This window comes from Leuciscus leuciscus (assembly GCF_965113295.1).
Source record: "Leuciscus leuciscus genome assembly, chromosome: 1".
Classification (NCBI taxonomy): domain Eukaryota; kingdom Metazoa; phylum Chordata; class Actinopteri; order Cypriniformes; family Leuciscidae; genus Leuciscus; species Leuciscus leuciscus.
The window spans coordinates 59,938,485-59,956,489 of record NC_138725.1 but is presented as its reverse complement, the minus strand read 5'-3'; the positions used below and the strand labels follow the sequence as shown (position 1 = coordinate 59,956,489).

Below are 18,005 nucleotides of genomic sequence, written 5' to 3'. Positions count from 1 at the left end.
TTAAAATTGTCACTTTTTGAGGGTGAGCAAAAACACACTGTTTTTGTGTTTGTCGCTTTAAATGCAAAAGTGATTTCTTTAAAAAAAAATATCTCCCTTTGCTTTGAACTTTGAGCGTCGTAACTTTGCAGATGTTGTTTATGCTCAAACAGAAACATTACACACTAACTAAAGTTAGAAAAGTGAAATCATAATCAACCACTCCTTTAAGAATCAATACAATTATAGCAGCGGATGACTATTGTTCTGTTGAGCGAAACTGAGGAACAAAGTTTGGTTGACCATTCAGTGGAAAGGGGCGTTTCATTCCCAGCCATGTAGTGATCGAATATTCAAGCTGTTTATCCATTTTGGGATTTTTTCCAACATGAGATTACTTTATTAAGTTCATGAGAAGGGTTGAATATGTGATAAATTTCTTTTCTTTTTTTTTTTTCGTTTTGAAGACAAAAGCGAGAAAAATAAATATCAAATTGTCTTGTTAGTTGCCTTGGTTACTTGATTTGAGTTGCACACCTGTTTGTAGTTGAGTTGTTCGTTCTTTTGTTTCCTTCCTTTGTTCAGTGTATACACTCCTGGGCAAAGAAAAAAAATTAACCATGGCAAAAATGGCAAAATATTTAGTATGGTATTTTAATGGTCTTTATCTACTGTAGATAAAGTAACTTAGCACAGAATAGCCTTCCCCAACTTGCAGACAGCTTTTTACAGGAAGAAGACATGGAACATTGTTTCACTCAATGTTAACGTTTGAGTTTAATGTGAGACCAAATATTGACTATAGGCTTCAAATCTGGACTCTGAGGAAATTGCCAAACATGAGCCTGATGAAGCCACTTCTTGGTTGTCTTTGCAATTTGGGCAGGAACATTGTCTTGGTGAAAATAACATCTGATTATTCCTTGTTAGATAACAACTTTTCAATTGTGGGAAGCAAACCATTCTGCAATATTCTCCTGCACTCCAAAGCATTAAATGACTTTTCACAGTGAAGTATCTCACACATACCAGCAGCTAAAAAGGCACAGTCTCTTCCTCCATGCTTCACTGTGGTAGAGATGCATATTATATTTCTAAGCAGATTTTCGAAGACATCACTCTGGAGCATCAACATGCAACTTGTGTTTCATTGTGATTCATCACTCTACACACAACTCCCCATATTCTGCCAAATACTTGGCTTTTTAAGTAGTGCATTTGTTTAAAGTTTGCTAAGACAATTAAAAGCTTTTTTGGCTTTCTTTTTTGCCCATGAGTGTACTCTGTATCTATTCTCGGATGTCCGTTCTCGGATGTCCGTTCTCGTCATTATATGGAGGTTGTTCTCTTTGTGTATCAAGTGTTTAAAGTTACCTGAGTATTTCTTACTGCTGCAATTAGATCCGTTATTTTTCATTATCTGCATCAACTAAGCTTGACACAAATAATGAAGAATTAATTTCCATATAATGTCATTTTTTCAATATTTTATTGACAGCCCGATTAAAAAAATAATACACAGTCAAGGCCATACTAAAGATCCAGATATAAGACAGTCTTCTGACTCATCTGAATTTGCAACAGTCTGTACTAAAATAGTCGAGTTACTGTAAACGAGCGACCAGAGGATGACAACACCAGATCTGATGTAATCTCAAAAGATACACAGTTCACATGCTTTTAAGTCACTACATGAAAATACACAGTGTTACAGACACTGTGTACAAAAGATGCACAACAAGTTTCAATGTCATGAGTGTATTTTTGTCAGTGTTGAGGAAGGGAGTGTTAAGCAACAACGATAATGGTATACATTGCCTATTTTGCTTGTGTTATCTCATTCATACAGACCAACATATCTGTAGTATGACGCATGGCCAGATAGACTTCACTTTGCATACATCGTGAGTATGGAAGCAACCCATCACAACGTCTTCAAGAAGACAATAAATTCTATAAGATGGACTCAAAGAGGCACAAGGAAATAGGAAGAAAAGAATATAATACCACAGATACTGCAGTAGTATAGACAGACACGATCCAGCCCTGGCCCACTTCCAACAGCAACAGATCTGCATGTGATGAGATAGCATCAATAGAGAGTCTATGAATATCCTGCATTCACCTGTTGCTAATCCCACTGGCTCCTCACTGACACGTGATATCTGGGAAATGTCCATGTCAGAGGAAACTGTAAATTATAACACATTTTCAGAGAGGAAGAAAAGACATTTATATAAATAAAAGAATAACACAGTCTAGAGGCCAAATGCAAAAAGCCAATAAAACTTCTTCCGTCTGGTTCAGCCAAGACTCTTCTCGTGATTTACAGTGGTGATGTCCTAACCTAATTTTGTGTACTTTTGACTTAAGACATAAAGCCATTGTTTATACAGCACCTTGTTTTTTTGTCAAAAACAGCCCAATTTAACAGAAAGACACAGGGCCCTATCTTAACGATCTAAGCACATGGTCTAAAGCGCATGGCGCAAGTTCACTTAGTCCGAATCCACTTTTGCTAGTTTAACGATGGGAAAAATGGTTGGCGCGCCCGGCGCATGGTCTAAAAGGGTTGTCTCTATTCTCGTTATGAGTAATGGGTGTGTTTTGGGCTTTACGTGCAATAAACCAATGTCATCTCCCATTCCCTTTAAATGCCAGTTGCGCTCAACACCATGGCGTATTCGCTATTTACATGATGGAATTTGATAGTGGAAAGACCGAACGCGTCTCCAGAGCGCAAACGGATCTGCTCGTGGTTAAAGATTCCACCATATCTTTATGTACACAATAATAATCTTTTACATTGTAATCGTTTTATTTTTAATATTTGCCATGTTTGTGTGCTGCTGTGCGTCCCTGTGTGTTTAACAAGCAGTGTGTACGTGCGTTGTAGACCCGCCTATAGGCGCACATTACTAACGCGCTATTTAAATAAAAAAATTTCAAAAAATTGCACCATTGACTTTAGACCAGGTTTCAGTTGGTCAATCGCACAGTCTATTTCAGTTGCCTCAAAATAGCAATGCGCCATAACACACCTCTTTTTCAGACCAGCACGCCCATGGGCGCACAGATGGGCGCAAATGCATTTGCTATTTAAACAACTTGGCACAAGACATGAAAATGATAACTGCGTCTGGCTGAGACAAGCAAAAAACACTTGCGTCGTGCCTGGCGCTGCATTGCGCCGGGTGTATGATAGGGCCCACAATCTGATTAAAAGTGACCAACCACAGCAAATTTTTTGTTTATTTGGAGAATTCTGATATCAATATAACAGTAATAGACCAGTTCTATAGCATATTTGGACATTTTGAAAATTAACCGATTTCACTTGGCTAATTAAAGTTTCAATCTCTCCATTTTCATCATCTCCAAATTCTACTGACAGCTTTGACAAGGAATAGATAGTTTGATAGTAAATTATTTATTAGGGAATATTGAGTGAAAAGTAAAAAAAGATTTTTTTATTTTTTTTTATAATTATATATATATTATATATTATATATTAGTGGCCCAAAGTGATGTTCGGATATTTGTTATGTTTTAATGACCCTACAGGTTCGATTATTCCATCAAAATATAAGGAAAATAATTTATATTTTTTAAGTTTTAAATATGAGGGAAGAACAAAACACTAAACCTAGTTAAGGTATTTATCTGACAAAATTATTTAGCGAAATTTATGCAAAAACAAAAAAAGCATAGAAAAGCAAAAAGCTCACAAAAAACATACACGAATAAAATCTTTAACATAATATTTGAATAAAGGGTAAAGACACACAATTTTTTATATAAATATGTTTACAAATAATAAAATTACAGCAAATGAGATGCAGAAATCTTACACTACTTTTATTTATAAAAAAAAAAGAAGAAGAAGTGTATTAGGCTACACCGCCAGCTCACAATCACTGTTACTGTGACTGTCTCAATAATACTTAAGGCTAGAGGTGCTGCCCATAACCTCGCATCTCTCTTTCATAAATGCTCTTAAAGGCAGTGTGTTCAATCATTAAATGGAACAAAGACAGAAAACATGTTAAGAACAGCATTTCTCTGTGCTTGGTGTCTGGTTTTCCCAGTCTGGCTGACATTAAGCTACAAGGGCAGGGCAGAGCTGTGGCTTGTTTAAAGTACAAACAGGTGGAAAGGTTTCATGTAACCATCAACTTTAAAATCCCTGTTTGCAAATACAAAAGATACAATTTGGAGATATTATGTGTACACATATTAGCTAAGGTCAAGACACAGAAAGCACCTTTAGATCTACACTATACTGGCCAAAAGTTTAAAATAATGAATGCATAGTTTTTATATTGTTACAATAAAAAAAAATTATAATAATATTGTGAAATATTGTAACAATTTAAAATAATAATCAGTTATTATCAATTATTATTGGTGGCCAATTATTAATGATGGTTCTTATTATTATAAAACTAATAATTTTTTCCACAGAATTAAGTTCAATGAACATCTATTTGAAACAAAAATCTTTTGTAAAATTTTATATGCTTTACTGTAACTGTTGATCAATTTAATGCGTCATTACTTAAGAAATGTTTAAAACAAATTATTTGACCTCGACTGAAGGTCATTTGCGATATTGGGCCCTCTTGCACCCAGCGCAATTGACATTGTACACCGACGCATGTATCATTCCTATTTTGCACCCGACGCACAGCGGACTTTTCCCTCCACAGACGCACGTCGGTAAATTAGGGAATGAACTTGCGCTCTTGGAGGCGGTTCAGCGAAAAGAGGAGGCGTGTTCCAGCGCAAACGTTCCCTGGTGCTATTTTGAAGTTCCAGAAAACAATTCCGCCACAGACCAGGAAAAAGGTGTGGTGGAGAGATGAGTCCCAGCTTAGATCTAAAGCTGTTCTCGCGATAACTTCTTGTAGCTAACATGAGCTGTTTTAGCTTTATGTGGTAGCTTTATGTAGAATGCTCAATCCTGCCGTTATGAAGGCCTACAGCTACAGTAAATCCTGCTGCTATGTACAAGATAAGATATTCCTACCAGAAGCCTGCGATTGGTAAATGAGCGACGGTTCGCGGTGATCACAAAATCGCTCTCCAGAACATTCTCATTCACGGTTCCTTGCTGGTGGAATGATCTCCACACCTTCATCCGGAATGCAGAACACTCTCAGAAAAAAGGTACAAAAGCTGTCACTGGGACAGTACCCTTCAAAAGGGTTCTGATATGTACCATTTAGGTACTAATATGTACACGTTTGTTACCAATATGTACCTTTGAGGGACTTATATGCACTCTTTAGGTACAAAGGTGTACCTTTTGAAAAGGTACCGCCACAGTGACAGCTTTTGTACCTTTTTTTCTGAGAGTGAATCCCTGACAACATTCAAAAGACAGCTGAAAACTCATCTCTTCTATGAGCACTTAACCTCATATATATATATATATATATATATAAATTATATCCTTTCCTTTTCCTTTAATCCCTCCCTTGTCTAGCTTATGCTCTAAGCAATGTCTGAAACTTTGTATTTTGAGCACTTCTTGCATTGTTTGCCTCTTAATGATGAATCGCTTGCTGTATTCCACATTTGTAAGTCGCTTTGGATAAAGGCGTCTGCTAAATGACTAAATGTAAATGTAGATAAGATAAAAGCAGTTTGTAAAAACATTTAAAGCAAAAAAATTTAAGATGAAGGGTGTGTATTTTGAAATAAACTGCTGCTTCAATGTATATGTAATGAGTGATTATAATTAAGGAATTAACCAATATTTTTCCTTCTAAATATCACATGAGTTGAATGACTTCTCTAGGCTTGTGAGATTTTACTTTGTTATAGAAATTACCAGTGTGATTACTGAAATGTTCTTTTCATGTATTCTCTAATGTCTGTATTTGATATGAATACAGTAATAGTGCTTGCTCATTTTAGCCCGGCTTCCAGAAATGAAACATGGAAAGATGTTTTGTTTTGTTAAGAAATGTCTTCAACATGTGTCAATACATTCATCTGTTTTTCTAGGGTAGGGTACTCTGACAGCAATGGTCACAGGGGTCATTGAAGTCTATAGTTTAAGGGACCATTTCTTTGTTAAAGCTTTACTATACTGCGTTAGACTAAAGTGTAGCTCTCCTTGAGAGAAAGAACGTATTATCTTGATGTTTTGAGGCGACTCTCCTGTTTATAGTTAGAGCCTGGCCAAATCCAACCTTGGAAAAGCTGTGTGTCGGTGTGTGTGTTAGTCTTCTTGGTTACAGGTTAAGGAACCACTGGCATTATTGGATATTGACTGATTTGTTGTTCGGGACAGGCTGGCACCCAGCAACCCAAATCTGCGACCTAGAAGGTCACAACGTGCCTAAATTCAGGGTCAGAGTGTCAGCTGCATAATCGATGGAGATATGCTTCAGTCTATCTGTCTATGTGTGGAAAATTACTATGTTTATCTATTTCTTAGCCAATGAGAATCATTTATCCTGAAGCAAGGACGTAGCTTAGACCTTGGTTTAGGGTATAACTGCGGTGGTCTTTCTAACTGTAAGAGGGCTGGCTTATGAACTCCTGTGTGAGTCTTGAAGCTGACTTCTGATGATGAAACTGCAAACTACCTTCAATAAAACTTTTCTTTAATTCATTATAATTCTGACTCCGGGTCTTCATTCATCATATCTGGTTCTGGGTCTTTGACTGTAAAACCCCTTACAAAGTTTTCTGCCATCAAGTGCATTTATTTGTATAGCGCTTTTCACAGTAGGTAAACGCAGCTTTACAGAAAGACAGAAAGCTATTGTATAGTAATTGAATTGAATTGTACTAATATTTCAAATCTCAAGTTGTTGAATGTTTTATTTTGATACAAACAAAATATAATTTAATTTGACATGTCAAGGCTTTTTTAATTTATGGTTGTAATTAATCTATTCTACCACAGAACAATATTGTGTTTGTCTTTTGCTTTTATCCATATATCCAATATCCAGGTCAAGATCTCTTTATCTCTCAAAGATTGGTTTAGTAAGGGTCTTGTGGAATAGGATTCGGCTTGCTAGATCATCGGATAGCTGTATGATATGCTACTGTATAAGCTAACTATAAAAACACTAAAAACATTTAATTTCACAATCTAGCTTCGGTTATATTATACTAGTATATGAAACATATAAGTTAAAAGAGATTCATGGTTTTTATAATGTAGTTCAAAAGACATACATAATAAAGTGATTTTGTAACCAGGCACTAAAGCGATTACCCATAAAACGTGCTTTGAACCAATCGGATTGCTTGGGTCCTAAGCTGGGACTCATCTCATCGCTGGGACTCAGCTCTTCACCACACCGTCACTCTCATTGCTGATAGCACTTCAATACCTGCTGATACGTTCATGTGAAATACAGCATCCTGGGTCTGAGCTCCAGTCACACAAGCTATTATGCCTCATACAACAGCGGGTGACCAACACAGGAACGTTGCACTGCTGAACCATCTATTCAGACAGATAGATTTTTAGATGTGTGATTCACACAACTAATTATCATCTACTATTGTTGGAAAAGGCAATATTTCCATAGCTGCAGAATTTTCCCTACCACTTTTGTTAGAAGGGAAGCTTTTAATCACTTGGCTTGAAAGGGCCACGCCATTGGTTGAAAGGTCAGTTTGCAATATAAGATCCAAAACAAGGTAAATCAGCGGAAAACATATGGTTTCTGTCTAAGTGGCCTGTCAAGCATGTATGGAAAGTGATGACATGCTATTACCATGCAGGATTCTCACGTGTTAACAGACATGGACTAAAAACCATAAAACTGGGGACCTCAACACCTTAGTTTCATTGTCAGACGTCACATGAACATCTAAAAAAAGCAGCAAGATAAAGTCTCACCGTTGGCTGGGGGGGGAAACTGATACGCTGCGCAATTGATGCCACAACAGAGCTTCAGGCCACAGGCTTTGTGCGAGAAGTTTTTGGAATGACGAAAAAGGAGGAGTGACATGTCATTCAAGAGCAGAACGTGTGGCGAAGCAAGGCATGGTCTCGGCACTCTAATGATGTGTTGGGCAACAAATCTTCTTTTCACCAGCTGTTGTTGCCCTTTATCCTTTTATGAATGCTTTTCAAGTCTGACTTCATTGGAATAAGTGAGATAAAGGGTGTGAAATGAGCAAGATCAGCTGGTGAAATCCACCTGCTGTGCTGAACTACAATGCTTGTATTCAAGCCATCAGAATTATAACTTTCATGCACTGCTATCTGTAATCACACAGTTATTACGGTCAAAACATTGACTCGACAAAGAGGAAAATTGGTTACATTGAAAACAGGGGCTGCGTGTGAAGCAGTTCATTTTAAAGAGAAACTCAAGAGACATTCAGGCTGGTTATTACATTATACAAAGCTGGGAAGTTGGCAAACTCTTATGCAGCCTGCAGCTCAGAAAGATGATGAATGCTTGTAAGGGAATGATTTCTTTCTGAGTTAATCCACCTTCAAAAGCCACAAGCCTGCAGCCCCTTTTTATAACACAAGTGCAAATAGTATGTACTTAGCCATAAATAAGATATGCTGTACTATTGAAAAATAAACAATGCCAAGACAAAAATCCCAAAAAAATATTTAGACATGAAAGGACACCGGGGAAAAAAATACAAGAATATTTTTCACAATATTTTACATTTCCATTAATCCTAAAGCACAAATCAATGCGATGCATAATTCAAAATAAACATAAGTGAAAAATCACTATGGACAATTCCTTCCTTAACATACACAGTACATGGTGGCCTATTTTTACAGACTTTTTGTGCAGTTAAAAATTATATTTCATCCATTTACATTTTACACCAAGCTCGGCTTTTAGTTCTGCACAGGTTTTTTGAATTCATTAAATTAACCTACCCACACAACTGGCTGACCCTAAGCTAGCTATGAACACCATAGACCATCTGTTACACACTTTGACATAGCCTACTTGTTTCCACCCTCCCCCGCAAGTTCTGTGGCCAATGGCCTCTTTTTCAGCCCGGCTTGTCAATTACATTCTAGCTCTATCCAGCCCAACCACCTGACAGACATGCGAGTCCCTAGCATCTCCGCTCCTGCGCCCCCCCCTCTACAGGAAATACAATATCAGACCCCCCAGCTGGGCCACGTGGACCGATGAATTACACAACAAGTGTGAGACACATCCACAGCATGCTCAGCCTCTAATCAGTGAGCAGCAGAAATTAGGCGGAGAGATAGGCATGAATGTAAAATTGAGTCTATATGTTCAAAAGACAAATGAATTATGCATATTTACATTAACATTTAATATGCACATAATTTTATGAATATCTAATGTTGACTGATATATATATTAAAAAATATATATATAATAATACTATATACAATAAATAGGGTGTAATGGTTTTCGGTAAAAAAAATCGAACTGTACCGTTCTCCACCCACGGTTCGGCACGCACTAGCACCGCAGTTCATCTATGCATTTATTATATGGTTTGTTGAAAATAACAAAAGTTTTCTGTGGATTTGCATTCTGGCTTCCCCTAAACTTTGTTCAATGCGAGTGCCGTACGCTCTAATATGACCAGTTATTTGTGCCATTTGTGCCATTGTCATCACTCGGGTGTTGAGACCTGAGCAGCGCACGTTGCTATCTGTGTTTAAACTAAACTCATTTAAGCCTTGCCGATTTAAACATTCAAGCGCAAGAAGGTGCGAAAGAGAACTTGCGCGCGTTGTGAGAAGATGTGTGTGTGCACAGTGCACACATCCGAAAGCTGCGTCTCAAACAGTGCGCAAATATTGAGTTCTCAATATTAATTATAGAATATAAAGGAAACTTTTGCAATCCAATTCTAATCTATTTGTAAAGAATTTCTCACAATAAATATCATACTGAAAAAACACACAAAAAAACACAACCAACATGTAAAAAGCGTAAAACGATTAAACACAAGTCACAGGGGCGGGGGCTTTAACACACAGATAAGGGCAATTCCCACACATGCACTGAATAAGCAGCAGTGCAGCCAAGCTCTGGGTTAAGTCATTCTTAACTTTGATCTCCCTTCAGTCGTCGTGAAAGAGAGATCGCTGAGTCTCAGTGAGAGACTTCAGTCAATCCCATTAGCTTTAAGTCTAAAAGCAAATCCTGTCTCATTTTCACAGAGTGTGGAGCCATCCTCAAGCGGTCACAAGCCACCGTCACCATGGCAGCTCTCCTCCACAGACGACCATTTACCAAGGTAATTAAGCGCTGCATTCTGGGTAAAATAAATGTTCTACTCTTTCAACAAGATTAGCTCAATGAGCACGCCACAGGCAGTGAGATGAGCAGGCAGAAAAATGAACTGCAGGATAAAGTGTTGCCAAAGAATGGCTTTCTCGGATAAAACCGTGTGGGGAAAGCAAGTTCTCTATGAGTGGCCAGGGACCGGTAGTCTGGAAAGTCACAAAACCACTTCTCTGGCTGTTCAAAGATTAACAAGCATCCTTTTTTCTAACAGTCAACGCCTCCTCTAAAGCTACGTTCACATTACAGGACTTCATTTTCAGATTTGTCTTTTTGTACATATCCAGTATTTTGCTATATTTGCAAGAATAAATCAAGGAAAAAAGAAATTAGCAAAAGAAGCACCCATCAGAAACTGTGGTGACAGATCATCATCTGCTTTGCCCAAGAAAAGTGCCACTGGCAATGAATGACGACAACAGTAATGTGCACCTGCACAGTGATGAAAGAAATACATGAATTGAAGTCTAATAGTCTATGCTGAGCTCTTTGTACAGTAGTGGTTTTGCTTCAGGACCCACAATTTACATAAAGTGACGACCCAACACAATACCAAAATTGTTTATTTTACAAAAGTAAACAAAAATTTCCATAAAATTTTAACATTAAGGGGTAAACGGAAATCATTTGACCTAGAATGAGTAGAAATATGTAAATGACATGACTACTTTTGTGTGTGTGTGTGTGTGTGTGTGTGTGTGTGTATATATGAAGAGTTCAGATGCAAAAGCCTCTGAGTGCCATTTGAAATTTTCTTCTAGAATGATCATTTTTATCAAGCTCGTATATTTAAGTTCAGTAATTTCACTTAAATGGCAATGAAGATTACCTATTAGTTGTCATTTAAGTGAAATTATTGAACTTAAAGGTATAGCGGAGGATCTTTCCAAATTTTAGATAAGACCCGCCCTCTCCACTTTTTTAAAAGTTTGATTGATTCACCAGAATGATTGACAATTAGGAGGACCAATAGTTTAGACTACCCACCAGGAAGTAAAACATCCTCCGCTATACCTTTAAATATATGAGCTTGATAAAAATGATCATTCTAGAAGAAAATTTCAGATGGCACTTAGAGGCTTTTGCATCTGAACTCTTCATATATTTATAATGTCTTTTGGGTCGTGTTTACTTTCAGAGGCATAGCTTTGTTCATATTTTTTGAGGATGAGATTATATTACCCAACCTGTTCACAATGGGATCTGGCTAATTTGGTTAACTTCTACCAAGTGATACCTGAAAAACAGAGTTCGGACATTCATTCATTCACCTTTGACGCATATTCTCCTCCCTTTAAAAGTTGATTTAGAGTAATTCGCTATCCTAAGTACAGTTTAATTGCATTATTATTATTTGCATTTAGCATTGTTTATTTTCTTGGCATCCCATCCAATCCTGCGATCCACCAAATGAGAACCACATATAGTGATTTATTGAATTAGCCAAAAACAGATTTGAAAAGCTTAGAATCAGATCAGTGGCAATTTCCATCTGTAGTGTGCACATGTTTTAGTATACAAGTTTTTGCAGAAAATGATTTTACTTGACAACTAATATGACCCCGTCTATCTGCCTAGTAACCACAGCATGTGATCACATATCACACATGTGATCATGACATCTTGCATATTACACCATAAGGAAGCCTGGGAGAAGAATTCTAGATTTTGGATTCAAGGTGAAAGCTTGCTAACAGAACACATACATATGATTAAGATTGAGGATAGGCCTATATCAGACCCTGTACAAACTTTATTCAATTTGTACAGTTAAAAATAACAGATCCAGCAGATTTGATCCACATGATTTACATTGTATCAAGCAATGAGCTGATTATAAACCAATAAGCTTATTTAGAGTCTGGACTTTAGTATTATAGTATTATAAACTGTTTGACAATCCACACACACACACAAAGGTATTAAACTAGAAAAAACTTACTTAAAAACCTTGAGGTGAAAATGAAAATAGATTAACCCATCTATATTTACCACTGAAAAATGCAACATGACATAACCTTGAGCTAGCCATTCCTGACTTCAGCCTTTCACATTAATCAACCTACTGACTCTCCATGTGAGTAGATGAGATCATGCATTTTCAATGTGTCATCTTTTGCAAAATGACATCTTATTTTTTAGAAAACCACTGCCTTGATTAGACTGAAATGTCACATGTTGATAAAACCAATCAACTGCCTTGCAAATAGGCTATGTGACATCAGTATCATTTCCAGTGAAGAACAGATGCAGAGGGAATCTGACAACTAGTGCAAAGATAACAAATGCATTCATCCATTCATCATAGGGTGAGTCTATCAGCTGGGTTAAGTCATTGTGTGACACAAAGACAATCTAAATGCTATCAATGCTTATCATGATTTTAAATTGGCCTACACCCTTCCTCATCAACATCACAAGATTCTGACCATACAGAACTTGCTCTGGTCCTTACTGCAAGATCCAATTATACTGACTGACCTGATGGCTCCAATAGGTTACACATCTATGCTGTAATTGCTAACAAAACAATTAAGACATCCCCTCAAAGGAGATCCAAGAAAAAGGTTGGGATTGAGAGTCTAATATTTTTACTTTGAATTTATGTTTCAAACTACGTTTTAAGAAACAATACAATTTACAAGTTAGTTAGAGTCTCCTAAATGCATCGGACAGTATATCAATAAAACCTAAGTACATAAGCCTAATGTCATTATTTATCTATATCACATTACAGAAAAAGTCCTTAGTGTTATGTTTAAAAGTTAACTTCGCTAGGGGCGCCATAAAACAATTAGCCTAGGGTTGCTTGAGGCGAACCTCAACCGACAGAAGATTTGACCCCCATCCATACCTGCAGTTCACACCAAGCAACCTCCACGGTGGTCTCCGTATCCAAGCCTTTGTAGACAGTCTTAAAAGACCCCCTTCCGATCTCAATGTTGAATTTCAGAAACCTTCCATCAGGTGAAGTCGCCACAGCTTTAGTCTCGACCTCATCCTTTTCCTCCTGCCGGCGTTTACTCTCAAACTGGGCTCTTGACAAAACGAGCTTCTTCTGGGTGCTTTCATCATCGGAGTCCGAGCTGGCATCAGCCTCCTGTGCGCTGGGCTCCTCGGTGGCCCAGGAACCAGCCGGTCTCGGGTCCGAGTCTTGCGTCTCAGGTGGGGAGCTGGAGACAGGTGACATTGGAGGAGAAGAGTCCGTCTTTTTCTCCTCGTTAGTACTTTCCGATATGTTGTCGGCTGACCACGAAAGAGTTTTTGTAAGAGGCACGAGTCTCTCCTGGGATTCTACGTCCATGGTGTGGAGTTTGTTAAACCTGTAGGCATTTCTCCTGGAGTTTGCCGAGTGTCTCCTCCGTCTCGGCGGCAGGCGAACTGGGAAGAACGAGTCCGCGTCCAAACCTGCAGGCAACTTCGGGAAGCCAAGACCAGCCATGTCAACCTCAGCCTGTGACATTGTAGTCGATATCTGTGCTGTTTACATTAGAATTACAGCGCACAGTTTAATGCATTATTTGTATTTGCATTCCAGAATTTCTCCATAACAACTATGCGTTTACATTAAGCTCAACAATATGCACTCCAAACCATAACAGCAGCTCGAGAACGAACTTCTCCAAGAGAGCAATGCAGATTATATGTAAAACGCGACTATAAAATAAATGAGAACGCAAGTTAACGTTCTGTTGAAATGTAACGAAAGCGTTCTCCACTGAGCGCGTGCTGTGCCTTCGCTTTCCAAGTGCAAGTGTGTGTCTAGTACGCTACTTTACTATGGTTGCTCCTCCCCGTGGAAAAACACCTTAGTAATTAGTCTGTGAGGGACCAGTCAAGCTACACTGCAATCCCTCACGTCTCAGATATTACAGTCATCTATCTATTATGGAAAGTCGTGCAACAAACATTTACTCTTTAAAATGTTATTAGCCTACTGTATTAATTTATTATTATATAAAAAAAAAAAAAATTATTCCAATAGTGACAAGTAGGCTACCTTTTCCTTTCATTAGTTCAGATATTATAGCCAAAGTAACTATCTGTTCAATTAGTATTTATTCAATAAATACTAATACTTATTCCTTTGATATAGCCTAAGTTAAGTAGGCTAACTAACAAATTGCTCATTTTAAAATGACCATTAAATTCCATGAGGATCTGAAGTTCAGAAATATTCACCCCAGATCATTCCAGTTCACTCTAGTTGTTAATATCTGAACCACATTTCAAATTTTACAATTTATTACCAGTGACAATCGAACTTTTGGGAAAGTGTCTGCAAGTAGTTAATAATTGAATAGAAATTAGTCACTAATGGAATTATTCATCTAAAATAAAAGCAGAAATAAAAATTCTATAAAAGATTCTAGTTCGTTAAAAGGAAGGCTGAAAGAACCTGCTTGCCACATCATGTCCATTGCTTAAGTTACTTTGGGTTTGTCTGTTGCAAGAGAGTTAAAGTCATTGAGTTAAACTCAGTGCAGGGAAACCCAGATCTTTGAAATCACAAAGCAGTGAATTCAAGAAACAGCTGCTTAATAAAAATGCAAATAGTAAGTATCAAAACGTCCCTTTTTAAAAGTGGGAAAAACTATTTCTGATTAGTTGGTCATAGCCCCTTAATGACAATCATATTAGACAAGCTTAAAACTGGCATTGTACAAATTCTTTCTGTACTGAAAATGAATAAATAATGCTGTATTTTATCTGTAGTGCATGCAAGAATCATGCCAAATAATTTAAGAATCAATATGTGAACCCATCAGTCAACCACTAATCTAAATATTGGGGAGTATGCATGTGCACCCCCTTAATGTAGTCATGACCCCATGATCATGTTACAATAAGAAGGCCGTATACATAACAGAAACTAATAATAGCTGATGAGCAGTATCAGAGCTGCATATCGGGTGTAATGAAAAACCTCTTCATGGCATGTTGATGTAAGCTCGGACACTTGGAAACACATGTTTGACAATATGACATAGCCTACATGACAAATGTTTTTAATGGCTTCACGTGACTATAAATATTATACCGTTCACATACAGCAGCAATCACTGAAACTTTTCCACACCAGTCATTTATCTCTCTCTGTCTCTTGTCTTTGTTATTATGCCTTAGTTTCCTAGCAATGAGCTGATGCCCAATAAAAGGATATGGACTGATTGTGATCGCACAGAAGCGTGAGGGTCAGTGAGGGTCGAGCCACTCAAACACAGGTCATGTTTCCGACTGAGTGTGTGTTTTTATTGGCTTAAATACTCGAAGGATTAACTTTGAATCGTCTTGTTCTACCAGCGGGCCACAAGGGAGGTTTTATATGTAGCGACAGGTGACTTGACAACAGTGTTTATGTTCATTTACACAACCGTGATCTCAGGAGCATTGAACAGTCAGGGGAAATAGAATAGGGATAGTTCACTCAAAATTGAAATTTATTCATCCTCCAGTCCAAAACTGTATCCAAACAACATTGGACCTCATTGACTTCATTATACAATCCTAAAAATAAAGGTTATTTATTGGAATCTATGGTTCCACTGGACAAAAGGGTTTTTATAGTGGAAAAAGTTCTTTAGATTAACAAAATGTTCTTCACACTAATAAAAAAAAAAAACATGGTTCATTGAAAGGTCCTTTTGGGGACCCTAAAAACCACAGTTGGAACCTTTATTTTAACCCTCTAGTAAAACATAAAAAAATAGATGTATTTTTATTTATTTATTTAGAATTTTTTACTTCATCTGAATGGTACGAAACTTGGTAAAGGTTTTGGCACTTGCTATGTGAAAAAATAAATAAAAAATAAAATCATGGACATGATTCGAAAAGGTTCAATGGTCCTGAAAAAATAGTCACACTTGTACTCCTTAAAAATGACCTCATTGTAAATAAATAGGAGACGAATTTCATCTAGTGGAATCTTTTGGTACTGCGGCCAAAAAAAATCTTACTGAAAGCTCATTTTTTAGATATCAAGCTCAACTTGTTTAGATTTATGGCTTTGATTTTCTTGCAGTTTTAGAGCAAAACGTGTTTTTGAACATATATTTCATATACATATGTGCATTTTTCATAACAATAAACATAAAATTCTGTAACTCTAAGTCTATTTTTTTTAAATGTTTCACTCGTGTAGTCTTTGAAAAGAGATCAAACTTAAGTCTGTGCTTTAAAGCATTCAAGATTTCTGACAGTTTAAGTTGGAAATTTAGTAATGTTTGACTTTTTAAAGTAAAAAATAAAGTGAATAAATGGATTATAACTACAGAGTAAATAGTTTAGTATCATAAAAACCCTGAAAATACAAAATATTAAACAAATTCATTATCAAACTAAAATATAGAATTAATTAATTTGAAATAAAAATCTGTCATTTTTGACCGGCACGCGGAGAGGGTTAAGAGTGTATGGACGAAAAAAAGGCTTTCTTTGAAATATGTTCTTTTGTGTTCCACAGAAAAAAACAAAGGCATCCATTTTTGGAAGTGAAGGGAATAACATGAAGGTGAATAAATGATGACAGAATTTCCCCTTTTGGGTGAGCTGTTGAATGGTTGAATTGGCTGGCCTGCAAACTGAATGATGCACTTAAATGTCAACAGTATCAGAACACTGAAGGCTGTTCGCGTGCCGTTTCATGGCTTCGCTGGAAAGCTTCGTTGAGCTGGATGACCGAATTTCACAAGCAAAATCACGTGTCTGAAAACGATAAAGAAGAAATGAATGTGGTCCAGAATGGAGCTACAGATGAGCTTGTGTGGAGGATATCTCCGACCCCCAGAGCCAGATACTGTATAGTGCCTGGGGCTCTGAACTGACCCATGTGACACACAAGCTCACAAGACAGACTTGTGTAAGTGTGCACTCTTATCAGGATAAACACATTGCTGCTCCGTGAGCTGCTCCGCCTCTCTACAAATCAACCCCTCCCCGTGTAAAACTTTTGCAGAATCATATTTATATTAAGAACATCTTGTTGGATTGAGAGGAGGACATACAGTATAATCTTGTGACAGAAGTGGGTCATGTGAGAGAGGTGATGACAGTTGTTATTCTCACTAAATAGTGATGACCCCGCATCACCTTTCTGCCCTCCCTATGTATCTCTGTGCAAGCTTCCAGTTTAGTTTCATAGATGAGTCAATACAACTAATTCCAAATTATATTCCAGGTTCAATATAACTTATATGCAAGTTTACATTAAGCATTATCACAAAAAAAAATAATTCCACTCACCATTGCTTTTCTTTATAATGATAATAATTATTATTATTTATGAATTTATTTATTGCCATATTAGCATCAAATGCTATATTAAAAAATATAAATAAAATAACTACATAAAATATTTCAGTGTAATGAATGATAGAAACTCTAAAATTTCCTATGCTAAAATCCTTTTTAAAAACATATTAATACAATTTCTGAATGGAAAAAAAGCTCAAATATAAATAATAAGGCACTTTATATATACTATATATCTAGAGAGAGAGAGAGAGAGAGAGAGAGAGAGAGAGAGAGAGAGAGAGAGAGAGTGAGTGAGAGAATGTTTGAAGTTGATTAGTTAGTTATTATATTAGTTGATTGTTTTGTGGAATGGCATCAAAATTGTAACTTTATCTTTGCACAAAAAGTTAGTAAGCATTTTTTTTCCCCGTGTCTTGTGGCTATATTATTAAAACAGAATATAACATTTATGGATTTACCCCATTCACTTCTACTGTAAGTTCT

General features: G+C 36.9%; 1 protein-coding gene across 3 annotated transcripts in view; it reads right to left on the bottom strand.

Annotated features, from left to right (window-relative positions):
- Positions 1-14,041, bottom strand: part of wnk4b (WNK lysine deficient protein kinase 4b) — a 60,424-nt gene extending 46,383 nt beyond the window's left edge. The window contains exon 1 of one of the 3 annotated variants that reach the window (XM_082183775.1): positions 13,120-14,041. In XM_082183775.1, coding sequence (XP_082039901.1) covers positions 13,120-13,728 — 609 coding nt within the window. In that variant the 5' untranslated portion in view covers positions 13,729-14,041. Of the gene's footprint in view, positions 1-516; positions 639-13,119 lie in introns of those variants that run through there. The other 2 variants (XM_082183774.1, XM_082183776.1) reach the window with 2 other exon arrangements.
- Between the last annotated feature and the right edge of the window lie 3,964 nt (positions 14,042-18,005).